Source organism: Pangasianodon hypophthalmus, chromosome 11 (assembly GCF_027358585.1).
Source record: "Pangasianodon hypophthalmus isolate fPanHyp1 chromosome 11, fPanHyp1.pri, whole genome shotgun sequence".
In the NCBI taxonomy this organism is placed as follows: domain Eukaryota; kingdom Metazoa; phylum Chordata; class Actinopteri; order Siluriformes; family Pangasiidae; genus Pangasianodon; species Pangasianodon hypophthalmus.
Window position 1 is genome coordinate 12,262,680 of NC_069720.1, and position 15,690 is coordinate 12,278,369.

General features: G+C 39.0%; 1 protein-coding gene across 2 annotated transcripts in view; it reads left to right on the forward strand.

The window, feature by feature from the left end:
- The first annotated feature begins 4,400 nt into the window (after window positions 1–4,400).
- The window catches only part of arhgef18b (rho/rac guanine nucleotide exchange factor (GEF) 18b), a 61,026-nt gene continuing 49,736 nt past the window's right edge, over window positions 4,401–15,690 (forward strand). The window contains exons 1-3 of one of the 2 annotated variants that reach the window (XM_026930449.3): window positions 4,401–4,542; window positions 12,617–12,723; window positions 13,935–14,362. In XM_026930449.3, the coding sequence (XP_026786250.3) occupies window positions 4,416–4,542; window positions 12,617–12,723; window positions 13,935–14,362 (662 nt within the window). In that variant the 5' untranslated portion in view covers window positions 4,401–4,415. The remainder of the gene's footprint in view (window positions 4,543–12,616; window positions 12,724–13,934; window positions 14,363–15,690) is intronic. The other variant, XM_053238142.1, reaches the window with a different exon arrangement.

Genomic DNA, 15,690 nt, shown 5'->3' on the forward strand with positions numbered 1-15,690 from the left:
TGAGTGCATTAAAATAAATCTGATTTGTGGCTGCACTATTGTCAGAGCTAGAGATAGAAAATAAATCATCACTTTCAGATCAATCAGAATCCAGAATTTAATAACACTGTGGTGTACACTGATTATAGTTGGTTATTACTGAATAACAAGACATATATAGAGCATAGAACATTTAATTTGATGAATGAACTATTAAATTAAAAAATACAAAAATATCTGGATCGTATACGATCGTATTGGAGTGCACAACACTAACAGACAGGTATAAAAAGAACTGAACACCAATTTCAGGGACACTTTAAGAGTGGGCTAGCAAAATTCTAAATAAAATCAAAAATTTAGATGGGACGTAGGACGAGTTGGTGTGTAGTGCAGTTGGATGGAAATGAAAGCTCGTGCAAAGCCGCTCACTTCCTTTTCGCTCTGCAGAAGCTGTAAAGTACACACTTACAGTTGATGTCACAGATCCTTTCAGCATTGAGTTCTCGCTTGTCTGTGTGTGTGTGTGTAGTGAGAAAAAAAAAAAAAGGAGGAGTTACATTTTTCAGTACAAGAAAGAAGGAAGTCAGTGAGGGTTCTGGGTTAAAACCTTCATTCTTCACAGTGTGTTTAACAGACACGACATTTTTACTCACACCTGCTTAGGGACAATTTGTTTTATTTTTCTTATTTCTCCACGTTACTTTCCAGGACGTTTTTTCCCCTTGAACCTACATAAACGAGGTGAGTATTAATTTTTGCTTAGTTATGAGCTCTGCAAATGGCCATCACAATTAAAATGGGATATTGTTTTCATTTATGAGGCTGTTGCTCATACTGACACAGTAAAAAAAAAAGGAATTGTATAAGCATTATGGGATGAACTGTATGTTCAGTATACACAAAATACAGCATGCACACTGTTGATAAAAGTCATGTGGGAAATGTAGTGATTATTAGCTAAAATAATGAAATGGTTCAATCTTTCCATGTAGTTCATGCAACTTTCTAGTGGTCTTAAACCAATCCAGATATTTTTTACTATATAGTATCTCAAACGTACTCATGTGCATAAAAGTGTGTGTAGTATAGCTTGCTTGTTCGTAAAGCTGCTAAAACAGCAGCTGAAATCCAAAACATTCACTCAGCTCCTAATTGACTCAGCTTCATACGTTTAAAACAAGTGAAAAATGAGAAATGTTGAAATAAGTGTTGAAGATTAGACTTATTATCTTGTGGTTTATGTACAGTATGTGGTACAAGGTCCGAAGGGGTTATATTCATGTGCCAGCACTATTACCTTATCGTTTCTATAGTAACCGTTCATTCACTGGGACTAGTACAGTGGTCAGGCCACATAAATGGATTTTTTAAAAAATCGTTGATATGGTGAATTTTTCTGTAAGGAAAAACGTTTTCAGTCTCCATTGTCAGAGCTGTGTACCAGGCAGAGGTAAAGCTGGACCCAAGTTTTCTGATATCTTCAGGACAGAGGAGTTTATGCTTTGCAATTTCTTGTTTTTTCTGCATTTTTTAAAATTAAATTCAAGAGAGTGGATTTACTGGTTGCATAATTGCACTATTTGTCCATACAGTACACAGTTATTAGGATTTATTTATAATCGCATTATCCGTTGCACTCAGATGAGGATGGGTTCCCTTTTGAGTCTGGTTCCTCTCAAGGTTTCTTCCTCATATCGTCTCAGGGAGTTTTTCCTTGCCACCGTTGCCTCTGGCTTGCTCATTAGGGATAAATTCACATATTTACAATTTATTTTGGTTTAATTTAATTTGAATAAAAGCTGCTTTGTGACAATGTCCATTGTTAAAAGCGCTACACAAATACAATTGAATTGAAATTGAATTGGAAAAAGAGAGGCTGGTGAGGGAACAACTGTTTATAGTTGTTATAACGCAAGTGAGAAGAGGAATTAACTTGTTTCTTGGATGTTCCACAACATAAAATGTAACTCCAAACAGACAAAAACTGTGCCATTCTTTAATAAAATAAAAAAACGTAATTGTTGGGTAACTGCTATGGTATAAGAGGAGTAAAACACTCTGGGACGTGCTGTTATTGGAAACAATGCAGTGGTGTTCTTTTTACCACTATGAAGTTGATCGTTTTGCAGTAACAGCACATCCTGAAAAGTTTTATTCCTTACACAATGTGTCCATAAGTTTATTTCCAGTCAGTCATCATTACTTCACTTTTCCTGTCAAGCGGACTTAGGGAAGTGAGCAGAGTTTAGGTAATCGACTGTGTTGTGAATGAACAGACTCTCCACAGGCTCAAGCTGTTTTTTTTAGGTTAGTGTTTTCCCACACACAGCTTCTTCCGTTTGTTGTTTATCGACACTGGAGCCCCAGTCTGATTTCTCTTTTGGTTTCCATTCTGTGGTGTAGATCTGCATCTGTCCCCTGAGCTTCTGAATGCATGACTTCTGATTGACTGATAATGACTTGGCACGTTTTCTCTACCATAAAGCCAGAAGTCATATTTTTTTATCCTCCCTGTGTTATCTTATATGCACAGCTAATAGTTTATTAGTAAGCAGGATTTTAGCTAGCTACTAAATGTCACATAATAGCAGTGACTGCTACAACACACAGAAGCTGTTCAAATACCTTGGTAATATTTTTTTATTTTATTTCCAGGTGATCACAGTGCTATTTTTAATGCCTAATGATCCATATATTTACTCATAATGCACTGCAATGTTGTGGTATGTCAGTTTTAGTTACAGATAGTATCAGTTAATAGAGTTTAGCTATGTTTTCTATAACGCAAAAGTGTAGGCAGGAGTGAAAAGCACTGGTGTAATTGTATTTCATTAATATAAAGTACTCTTTTGAAAGATTAGTACTTGGAGAAGTATTATTGAACTTGAATACTTGTTCTCTTAGTCACTTACTCCTTAACGTTTTATTTAGACCTTCATAGTGCTCATTACAGTCCCATGAGATTTTACTTTTTCTTTTTTTTCTTAGTTATAGATTTATACAAGATGAAAACTGAAATATCTGCCTTTAAAATTCTGAATTATTCTGAAATTAAAATTTCTGACTTAAGTTGAAGAAATTAGCTAGTTAAATTAGCTAGCTAGTCAGGTTTTGTTTTTGTTGGTAATGTGCCTTAGCATTCATTACAAACGGGTTATTAATCATTAGCTAACCAGCAAGCTAAATTCTATGTATGTGTGAGTTAGCAGAATATCTTCCTTATGACTGAACACTTAGCGAGGTAGCTAGTCATGCAGGATGAGCCATGATGAACTTGTGGTCAAACATATTTCAAAATATTCTTTTGAATACGACTCAGGTAGAATTTTGCCTCCATGCTTCTACTTTTAGTTGAGATTTTGACACAGTACCTAAACTTTTACATTGTTCAGTTTCTCTGTACTTTATCCACCCCTGACTGTAGGTCATATTTGTTTAGCGTTCCTGAAACAGGCTTGTACAAACAGCTAATTAGCCGATTAGCTAGCTACAGTAGTAATGAGATTTAGTAGCTATTAGCTACTCATATTGTGACTATTACTAGCTACCAGCAATTAGCTACTGAATAGCACAAAGTTTTAACTCCTGTTGTAGCTACTCCTCTATGTGATGCAGTATTGCTACGTTTTCTCAACAGCTGCCACTTGTTAGCATGAATTCTCCTCTCGATTACTAGTGGCGTGTTGCCGGAGTTTTCCCCTCCTGACTGCGTCCTGGCCAGTACGAAGGTGTCGAGGCTGTGAGATATTAGCTGGCTTTGGGTTCAAAGAATCAAGTGACAAGTCCCACACCTCAGTCCAAATCCGTTTTCTCTGAATTTCTTTATCCTGTCCTCATTCTGTCAGTGTGAAACCAAAACACACTCTGCTTCCGCTCCACGTCCTCCTGAGAGCTTCAGCCTCCGTCATGCATCATTCCTCTCCATCTTCACCCCCATCCCTGTCTCTCTGTCTGTCTCTCTCTCTCTGTCTCTCTCTTTCTTTCTTTCTTTCTTTCTTTCTGTTTCACTCACAATCTCTGTCTCTCTCTGCCTCTGTCTTTCTATGTCTGTTTATCTCTCTCTGCCTCTCCATCTGTCATTCTCTCTCACTGTTTGCCTTCACTTTGTCTCTCTTATTGTCTGCCTGTCTCTGGCTGTCTCTCTCACTGTCTCTCTCTTATTCTTTCTTTCTCTCGCTCTCTATCTATCTTTCTCTACATCTCACTTCTTTCTTTTTCTTTCTTTCTTTCTTTCTTTCTCTTTCTTTCTTTCTTTCTTTCTCCTCTCTCTGTCTCCTGATTTATCTCGTTATCTCTCTATCCCCCTTGATTCCTCTCTTTTTCTCTGTCTCTCTGTCCCTCCCTCCCTCCCTCCCACTTCATTCCGTCCTCCTCAGCTTTGGATCTTTGGATCAGATGTTCATTAAACTCCAGTTGTTTCTCGTCTCTGCTGCATGTCAGGGTTCTATGTGTTTTTCTTGCTCTACTGCTTGAATGTGTTCTCGATGGCTGATTCTCTCCTCAACCACTCCTGGCCGTCCTTCTCCAAGTTCTGGATGAAACGATGGTCCTTTAAAAGAGGTAGAAACCGAATGCTACTTATTCCTGCTGCCTTGCTGGGGATTGGGCTTTGATTCAGTTTTTCTTTGTAAAATTAGTTCTTGCAGGTTTTTGCCCATTTTGTTTTTTATTAGATAATGTTGAAATGATTGGTTACAACAAGTTAGATCAATATAATGATAAGATACAATAGAAATGTTTTTATAATACCCAGAAGAACACTTCTACAGCAGTCCGTATTCATACAGTGCAGATATTGACTACAGTGCTGCAGGAAGATGACGGTTTTACACATTCTGCAGCATTTTTCTGTAAAACTCTATAAACTTCTGTAAAGCTATTTCGAATTTCATTCATATCTTCAGAGTGCTGCTTTCTGCTGGAGCTTCATGAAAGCTGTCACACGATATGAGATAATCATTCCTAAATTATAATCTAAGTAGATTTTAACCAACCTGCACTTAATGTGTTTACTTTAAAAGACAGTGTGTCTTAGACTGTGCCTAGGTCCTCCATTTCTAGGAAGTTTATATGACGTTTAGACGTTTATATGATGTTCTATATTTGTCTTGCGAGCAGCCATTCAGTGTATGAATGTGGTTTTAACCGTCAATACATTTCTCATGACTCACACGCTGTTACAGTGTGTGTTAAAACAGCTTTAGGATGATGTGATAGACATGTGCCTACAGGCGTCTCATGATACAAGTGATGAGTACTGAAAGAAGAAGTGGACTTGGGCCACCCCCTTTGATTTAATCCCACCACTGACCCAGTTATATTAAGCTTCATCTCTGCAGACTAACAGTGTGAATCCCCAGGCAGTCTGGGCAGAATTAATAGAAAAGTACAGCCAGGAAACCCCGAGTTAAATCCAAAGGCCAAGTATAAAATTACTAACTTTATGGAATATTAAACCTAATGATGTAAGAACAGCACCCTTATGAAATGTGACAAATCATTTCCCAACAAAATTCATCTAGCATTAAAGGTAAAGTCAGTGATTTTTCAACTGACATTAAAGATGGGATCAATGGATTTTCATCTGACATTAAAGGTGGAGTCTCTGATTTTTCATCAGATAATAATAGTGGAGGCAATTATTATTTAACTGATGTTAAAGATGAAATCAGTGAACTTTCACCTGCATTAAAAGGTGGAGTCAGTTATTTTTTTTAATCTGTATTTAAAGAAGTCAGCAATTTTTTTCAACTGATATTAAAGGTGAAATCAGTGATTTTTCATCAGACATTAAAGGTGAAGCCAGTGATTTTTAGGTTAAAAGTATTTTGTAATGCATTTGTTCTAATATTTTGGCATTTCTAATCAACTTACACAGAGGCTTGCACGAGACATAATCTAAACTTATAATAAACAAATTAAAATGTCATGTTTTTAACAAAGAAAAATGTGTACTCATTGATATAGTGAAGTTTTCTGTAAGAAGGCGTTTATTTAACATTCACGGAAGGAGTCTCCACTGTCAGTGCTTTGTATAAGTCAGAGGTAACTTTATGTTTTAAAGTTAAAAGCTGTAACTTTAAGGTTTCTGACATATTCAGGACAGAGAAGTTTTTATGTCTTATTAAGAGCTTATTAATCAAGTGTTTTATTACTTAATTAATGCTGAGCTGGTTAATGCTAAGTAATGCAGTAAATTATGTTCCTTAAGGGAATCTTCATGTAAAGTGTTAGTGATATTTCATTAAGTATCAGCTCAGTGACACACACATACACACACGCACACCACAAAGTTCCTCCTAATCTATAAAGTGTACTTGTGAGCGCTTTGTTCTGTCTAAGGCACTAAAACACTACTCTCCTCTTTCCCTGGCTGTAACGTATGGTGTCAGGAGTCGACCCATAAAAGGATACCGGTGCATGAATGGCAGCGGGGAGGTTTACATACTGCACGTTTGATGTAGATGCAGACCAACCCGGCATCAGGAGCCGAAGGGAATTTTGGGAGGGGGGGTTATGGGGGGTCTGGCTTGTGTCATTTTACATGTTATGATCATCTGCAGCAACAGCGGTACAGGGAGAGAGAGAGGAAGTTCCTGTGTTCAGAGATTTATCTTATTCATATCTGATCTGTTATTAAACACCACTCAGGGCATACTGATGGGCATTAAGGTCACAGCCATGATACAGCTAAATATAGAATAATTCATAGCGTGTTAACAGGAGAGAAAACACTAGCATAGCAACATAACAATGCTATAAAAATAACATGCTAAAAATCTTTTGCTAGGTAGTGTAATATTAGATAGATAGGTAGGAAGATGGTGGATGAATTGATTTATAGATATATAGCTGCTGCAATGAATGGATATATATATATATATATATATATATATATATATATATATATATATAGAGAGAGAGAGAGAGAGAGAGAGAGACAGAGAGAGAGAGAGAGAGAGATATCTGTCCATTCATTGCAGCAGCTATATATCTATAAATCAATTCATCCACCATCTTCCTACTATATATATATATATATATATATATATATATATATATATATATATATATATATATATTTAGATATATAGATAGATAGATGGATAGATAGATATAGGATAGATATATGATGGATGGGAGGATGGATGGATATATACATAGCTGCAGCAGATGCATGGCTGTATATGCAGATATGCTATATGGCCAAAAGTATGTGGACACCAGACCATCACACCCATATGTGGTTCTTCCCCAAACTGTTGCCACTAAGTTGGAAGCACACAACTGTATAGGATGTTTTTGTATGCTGTAGCATTACAGTATCGCCACAGTGGCATTAAGAGGTCTAAACATGTACCAGCATGACAAAGCGAAGTCCATGAAGACATGATTTGCCAAGGCTGACGTAGAAGAATTCGGGTGGCCTGTACATAGCCCTGACCTCAACCCCACTTAACACCTTTGGGATGAACTGGACCACTAACTGCACACCAGGCCTCCTCACCCAACATCAGCACCTGACCTCACTCAACATCAGCACCTGACCTCACTCAACATCAGCGCCTGACCTCACTCAACATCAGCGCCTGACCTCACCCAACATCAGCGCCTGACCTCACCCAACATCATCGCCTGACCTCACTCAACATCAGCGCCTGACCTCACTCAACATCAGCGCCTGACCTCACTCAACATCAGCGCCTGACCTCACCCAACATCAGCGCCTGACCTCACTCAACATCAGCGCCTGACCTCACTCAACATCAGCGCCTGACCTCACCCAACATCAGCGCCTGACCTCACCCAACATCAGCGCCTGACCTCACTCAACATCAGCGCCTGACCTCACCCAACATCAGCGCCTGACCTCACCCAACATCAGCGCCTGACCTCACTCAACATCAGCGCCTGACCTCACTCAACATCAGCGCCTGACCTCACCCAACATCAGCGCCTGACCTCACTCAACATCAGCGCCTGACCTCACTCAACATCAGCGCCTGACCTCACTCAACATCAGCGCCTGACCTCACCCAACATCAGCGCCTGACCTCACTCAACATCAGCGCCTGATCTCACCCAACATCAGTGCCTGACCTCACCCAACATCGGCGCCTGACCTCACCCAACATCGGCGCCTGACCTCACCCAACATCGGCGCCTGACCTCACTCAACATCGGCGCCTGACCTCACCCAACATCGGCGCCTGACCTCACCCAATATCGGCGCCTGACCTCACCCAACATCGGCGCCTGACCTCACCCAACATCGGCGCCTGACCTCACCCAACATCGGCGCCTGACCTCACTCAACATCGGCGCCTGACCTCACCCAACATCAGCGCCTGACCTCACCCAACATCAGCGCCTGACCTCACTCAACATCAGCGCCTGACCTCACCCAACATCAGCGCCTGACCTCACTCAACATCAGCGCCTGACCTCACCCAACATCAGCGCCTGACCTCACTCAACATCAGCGCCTGACCTCACCCAACATCAGCGCCTGACCTCACCCAACATCAGCGCCTGACCTCACTCAACATCAGCGCCTGACCTCACTCAACATCAGCGCCAGACCTCACTCAACATCAGCGCCTGACCTCACCCAACATCAGCGCCTGACCTCACCCAACATCAGCGCCTGACCTCACTCAACATCAGCGCCTGACCTCACCCAACATCAGCGCCTGATCTCACTCAACATCAGCGCCTGACCTCACTCAACATCAGCGCCTGACCTCACTCAACATCAGCGCCTGACCTCACCCAACATCAGCGCCTGACCTCACTCAACATCAGCGCCAGACCTCACTCAACATCAGCGCCTGACCTCACCCAACATCAGCGCCTGACCTCACCCAACATCAGCGCCTGACCTCACTCAACATCAGCGCCTGACCTCACCCAACATCAGCGCCTGACCTCACTCAACATCAGCGCCTGACCTCACTCAACATCAGCGCCTGACCTCACCCAATATCAGCGCCTGACCTCACCCAACATCAGCGCCTGACCTCACTCAACATCAGCGCCTGATCTCACTCAACATCAGCGCCTGATCTCACTCAACATCAGCGCCTGACCTCACCCAACATCAGCGCCTGACCTCACCCAACATCAGCGCCTGACCTCACCCAACATCAGCGCCTGATCTCACTCAACATCAGCGCCTGACCACACTAATGCTCTAGCTGAATGAGCACAAATCCCCACAGCTACACTCAAAAATCTAGTGGAAAGCCTTCCCAGAAGGCTGTTATATCAGCAAAGGGGACCAACTCCATGTTACTGCCCTTGGTTTTGGAATGGGAGTATCCCATCATATGGGAGTAATGGTCAGGTTTCCACATGCCATATAGTGAATACAGCTGAAATGGATGGATGGATATATATATCTGTGATGGAATGCTAGATGAATAGATATATAGCTGTGATGGATGGATGGATGGATGGATGGATGGATGGATCGATGTATAGCTGCGATGGAATGGATGGATAGATATATATCTGTGGTGGATGGATAGATATACAGCTGGGATGGATGGATGGATGGATGGATAGATGGATAAACTAAATTCATCACAGTACATTATATTATGTTCATCACAGTACATTATAAATGAACAGAATTTTCAGTCAGATATGGCTGCTGGTCTTGAAACAGATGTGGTTGTGTTTATGATCCGCTGCAGATGGAGGAGGAGGATTTATATAATCTGACCCCTGCCGGCAGGAAAATAATGATTTATACACCACTGTATGTGGTGTGTATAAAAATGCGTTCTGTGATTGCTCAGGGTGGAGAGAAAAATACCTGTCAGGGCCACTAACGACTCTTCAGCTAAATCTCATCATAAAATATTTAACATTCACAAAACTAGCTAACAATAGCACTATACTCTATTTACTGCTTTATATATTACAGGCTGCAGAAGGTGCGCTGTTGAATTCTGGATTCTGATTGGTCAGAAAGTGTTGATTCATTTTCTATAACAGCAGATCTGGTAGGAGTGCAGCTGATCGTTTCTGTAGTAACAGCTCATACACAGGGCCTGTATGGCAAACTATCTACTTGTAATCTTTGATATAGTGCAGTTTTCTCTAAGGAGACATTTATTTAACATTTATGGAAGGAGTCTCCAGTGTCAGCGCTTTGTAACAGTCAGAAGTTAAGCTGTAACTTAAGGTTTTGTCTTGTCACCTGCAGTAGATGTGTTCTCTTGCCTCAGGCCCTTGGTGTCGTGCTGTTATAGGAAAATAATCAACGATGAGGTGGTGTGATGAAGAGGAGTTACTGTTTCCACCCCAAAAGTGATTGTTTTCCTATAACAGCACTTTTTTTTAGCATTTCTGTTTAATAATAATTTTAATCTGAAAAGAAAACTTCACCGTATCAACAATCTGTTTATGTGGAGTGTCCACTTTACAAGTCCCTGTGAATGAGCTGTTACTATAGAAACAATAACATATTAGAATGAGTACATTAATATAAACCTGTGATTTGCAGCTGCACTACTAACACCTTCTGACCAATCAGAATCCAGAATTCAACTACACTGTGATATGAATTGGTTATCAGTACTTTCCTAGGCTACACATGGCCGAGGCTCTCAGCTGTGCTGTTTAAGCTCATTTCCGCTAACAAACACAAGAGGGTTCTGCTAAAGTAAACCGGAGCTTATGCTCTATAACAGATTGAGGAGATGTTTACATTCAGGCTGCCACACTGCATCTGCACTTCCACTTCCTGTTAATTAATGTGTAACCTTAATAGACTCTTTTAATATGGGATATACTCAGAGATAAGACGTGGATAAAGATAATTTAAACATGCTTGTATAGTTTATATAGCAGGCTGCTGCTGTTTATTACCTACAAGGATAGTACTACATTACTGTATATACAGTCAGGTCCAAAAGACCTGTGGATTTATAATTAGAGATGGCAACGAGCTGGCCAATTGGAACTGAATTTGGAAAAGAAAAATTATTTTTAGAAATATTTTTACATATAAAGAGACTGATTTGACTGGTTGACTGAGTCTTGCTTGTGCGACTTCTTAAGAACGAGTTGTTGAATGGTTGTAGGATTTATTTGGAAGTATCACTGTAACCAGCAGATGAACTGATTAATGTCTGTATGTCTGAAATATTTTTTTATCAATAGCTTCCTTTGTGTTTGAAGTATATTTTAAGGGTATTTCAGACATACAAGTTAATAACAAGAAGGACTTGGATTCTTGGTGGAGCAGGCATCCCTGTCAACATCATTGGCATCATTGGCATTGAGTTTGACTTGTTAAGAAAAAGTTTGTTTATTTTATTCACATATTTTGGGGGCTTTTGTAGGTTAGCAATAATTTACCAAAGTAAACACTAACCAGTTTATCTATCTGAACATTTGTTCACACAACACTTGATTGGTTAACAGTTGATTTTCCCCAGGTATTACACTGTGTATTTTATTTAAACAGATCATAAACTCATGTCACGTAGTGTTCAAGCTTGTCAAGTCTCTGTGTGTTCTCTTGCCTGTGGCTTTCAGTCAGCAACACCACACTGTACTGGACTGATATCAGTGAGGAATGATGATCATGTATGAGAAACATAGACATATAAATTGACAAAAATAGTATCAATAAATATCAATTTATAGTATCAATAAATGGTGACATAAAAGCGGTTGTTGGTAATGCACTCAGACATTTGGACATGACTATAAAATCTGATTGGTTAGTTGGCTGATTTGATTGTTTTTTTTGTTTTGTTAATCTGTTGGTAGTCAGTTTATGAATGAATAGGCAGATGGACTGAATGTTATTTGGTCGACTGATTGGCTAGTTGATTTGAGTAATTTGTTATTTTACCAATTTGTTTGATTTGATTTGTTAATTGTTTGGCTAATGGACAAATAGGCAACTTCGATTGATTGATTGATTGGCTTGTTGGTTGATTTGGAAGAGTAATTGATTGGCAGATGGATGGATTGATTGATTTTTGGCTGGTTGATTGATTCAATTTGTTGGTTTGATTAATTGGTTAACTAGTTAGCTAATGGATGAATGGGCAGTTAAATTGAGTGAGTGAGTGAGTGAGTGATTAGCCAGGTTGTTTGATTTTTTGGTTAATTGTTTGGCTAATGGATGGATGGATTGGTAGGTGGGTGGGTGGATGGATGGGTGGATGGGTGAGCGGGTGGGTGGGTGGATGAATGAATGGATGGATTGGTGGGTGGGTGGATGGATGGATGGATGGATGGATGAATGGATGGGTGGGTGGATGAGTGAGTGAGTGAGTGGGTGGATGGATTGGTTGGTTAATTTGAAAGATTATTTTATTGGGTGGCTGATGGATGAATGGCTGGATGGATTGATTGTTTTTTGTTGATTGGTTGGTTGGGCGATTAATTAGTTGATTGTTTTGATTGATTTGGATGCTTGTTTGACTTGAATTAATTGCTTGATTTGTTGATGGTAAATGGGTAGAAGTATTGATTTTTTTTTTATTTGTTTGATTTGATTGGTTGACTGACTGACTGACTTAATTATAAACAGAAGTGTATATACAGAGTGCAAACAGTAGATGATGTACCTTCATACCAGTAAAGGGATGTTGATCCTTTTTTAAAGCTTCAGAGGGTAAACCATGCACACGGCCAAGCGCTCCGGTCTCAGGGATGAGAGCTTCCTCCTCACCTTCACCTGACAGCTTCCTCAGCAACACATCTGAAGATCAGGTGAGAAAAAATACTCACAAAAATGATAACAACCTTTTTTAATAAATATGTGTTAGAGTAGGAAATAACCAAACTACAGTAATACAGCTGAAAGAACCTGCATGGATCCTTAACTGTGTTAATTACCTGGGAAATAATTTGCAGTGCTCTATATATAAATCCCACCTATGATTTTTTTAAACACAAGTTGTTTGACATGTTCCTTTAAAAACAATCTTCTTTATGACATCATTAGTTTTTTTTTCTAAATTTAAAAATCAGATAAGATAGATGTGAGGTTTAGTGATAAACGCCTCACGCCTCATTCTCCTCGGAACAAAACAAAGGACACAAACATAAAAACAAAACCAGCGGCAGAACAGAAAGAAAAAGTTGTTTTGCAAAGAAAAGTGTTATACTTCTGTGGTTTTCATTTTGACACTTACTATGAGTCCTCATCATATTATATTAATTTGTTTTGATTATGTTAATATTTTACTTTTTGTGTTCCCCAATAAAGACCCTAATTTGAGGATCTTTTTATCAGTAAGTCACCACATAAAGGCAAATTTACTTCCAAACCCTTCTAATTTATTTCACAGAATAAACAGTAAAGCAATGCATTACATTAAGGCCTTAAAATATGAAATCAATATTTTAATGCACTGAAAAATAAAATAATAGTGCAACAAGTACTAAAAAGCCATTCAGATATATAAGATTAAATCTATAACACACAAAACCAGAACACCATTTTCTTACTCTTGACTAGAGACAGCAACAAAATGGTAAAGTTCCTACAGTGAATAAAACCATTAATTGTTGACATGATGAGGTTTTCTGTAAGGAGATATTTATTTAATATTTATGGAAGGAGTCTCCAGCGTCAGCACTTTGTAACAGTCAAAGGTAAAGTTATGACTTTAAGTTTTCCGACATCTTCAAGAAAAAGAGTGATAAAAAAAAGTTGTGATCAGTGGTATAAGAGGATTACAACATTTCAGAATATGCTGTTACAGGCAAATAATTAACTTCAGGTTTGTTTTTTAATACTTGAGTTTTGTAGAACTTGATAACTGTGGAATCCAAGCATTGTGTTAAAATGGAAACAACTTTGGGGAAATAGTGCAAATAAGTTTCTGGGCCAGTTTCTGGGCTAGTCATGTAGATTTTTTTTTTTTTACCCAAATAACCTACACTAAAGCGGTGCTGTTTTTCTTTCACTCTCTCAGAGTTCCTGTTTAGTTGAGAGCGATTTCGAGTGCGGGACAGACGACTTATTTGACCTGAACTCTTCTCTGAGAGACTCTGAGTATTTCAGAGACCTGCAGGCCAGACCTGGTGGGGAGTGTGAGCCTTCTGAGAGCCCTCTGTCTGTGTTTATTGACCCAGGGGACAAAACACAGCTCAGTCCCGGACTATTCTTCTACCCATCACCCATGTTGCACTGTGGATCGTACGTAGAAAATCTCTCACCATCCCACAGTAAGACGAACCTGCTGTCTGATCAGGGAGAGACGATGGAATCGGCAGAGTGTTTGGACGAGCTGTGCATGGACGACTTGGACAGCGCCAGTCTCCCCATCCTGGTCAGGTCTATGTCCACCTCGCGGAGACACAGTTCGGACATCCCACTGAATCCACTCGACCTGGGGAGAAGGTGAGACGGAAAAATGAAATGCCATTTAATAACAGCATTCTTAGATAAGCTTCGGGTCCTAAGCGAATTATGGAGTGCATAGGGGTGTAACGATATGGTGTATTATAGAATATCTTCAGATACAAGGCTCTCAATTCTACATGTCTGCCTATCGAACAGGTTGCATAATCAAATAGACTGTTTGATATAAAATTCCACTTATATTATGTGAGCTGTAATTTACATTTACATTTTACATTTATGGCATTTGGCAGACGCCTTTATCCAGAGCGACTTACAATAGTGATTAACATTCAAACTTAGTCAAGCCCGCACTCCCTCTGAAAAAGTAATTTCCTCTTTATCTCAAATAAGGAGAGGCTACAGGGATTTAAAAAAACAACAAGCTCCTCCTAAACATGCTGATTTTTAGAAACTAATATGATAGCAGGTTAACATATTACCTTAAGTATACTACCTCAGAAAAAACGGCAATGGCATCAGTCAGCAGCAAGCAGGAACTGAAAGGTTCCCTCAAATCATTAAGGGCTGGTGTATGGGAGCACTTCAGCTTCCTGACATCACCCTTCTGTGTCGAACTCTAAAACTAGACGAAAACACAAAACACGTAAACACAGCAAAACAAATGTTGGTAACTGATGGATTTATGTTGGATTTTATAATGAAAACTGACATAAAAACTAATTTTATAACAGCATGTTTTCTTCAGTAACAGTTTTCCAACAAACTGTTCTGTAATCTTTCTCTTTCTCAATGTGTTCACCATGAAATAAATTTTAATTCTAACAACATCCAAAAACTATGTTTATTGGTCTTACAGAGTATGTAAATTCAGACATATTGAATTAGACAAAGCCTCATTTCATCAATAAATCAGTTAACATTATGTTAACATTTCTATACTAACAACTAGAATGCATGCTCCACATAATTAAGACTAATAATTAACAGATTAAACGTGTTATTATTAAAACAAATAAAAACTATAATCGTTGATATAGTAAGGAGATATTTATTGAACATTTATAGAAGGCGTCTCCAGTGTCAGCACTTTGTAACAGCTAAAGCTGTAACTTCAAGTTTTAATTTTTTTTTTGTCTTATTAACTTTAAAAGAGAGAAAAAAGAGAGGCTGGTAAAGGCACATCTGTTTATAGCTGCTATAACGTAAGTGAGAACAGGAACTAACTGTATCACAGACATTCCACAATGTATAATGTAACTATAAACAGATATAACATATAAGGTATAATTCTGTAATAATAATAATAATAATAATAATAATAATTCTTTACAAATGCATTATACCGGTCACACAGTATGTCATTA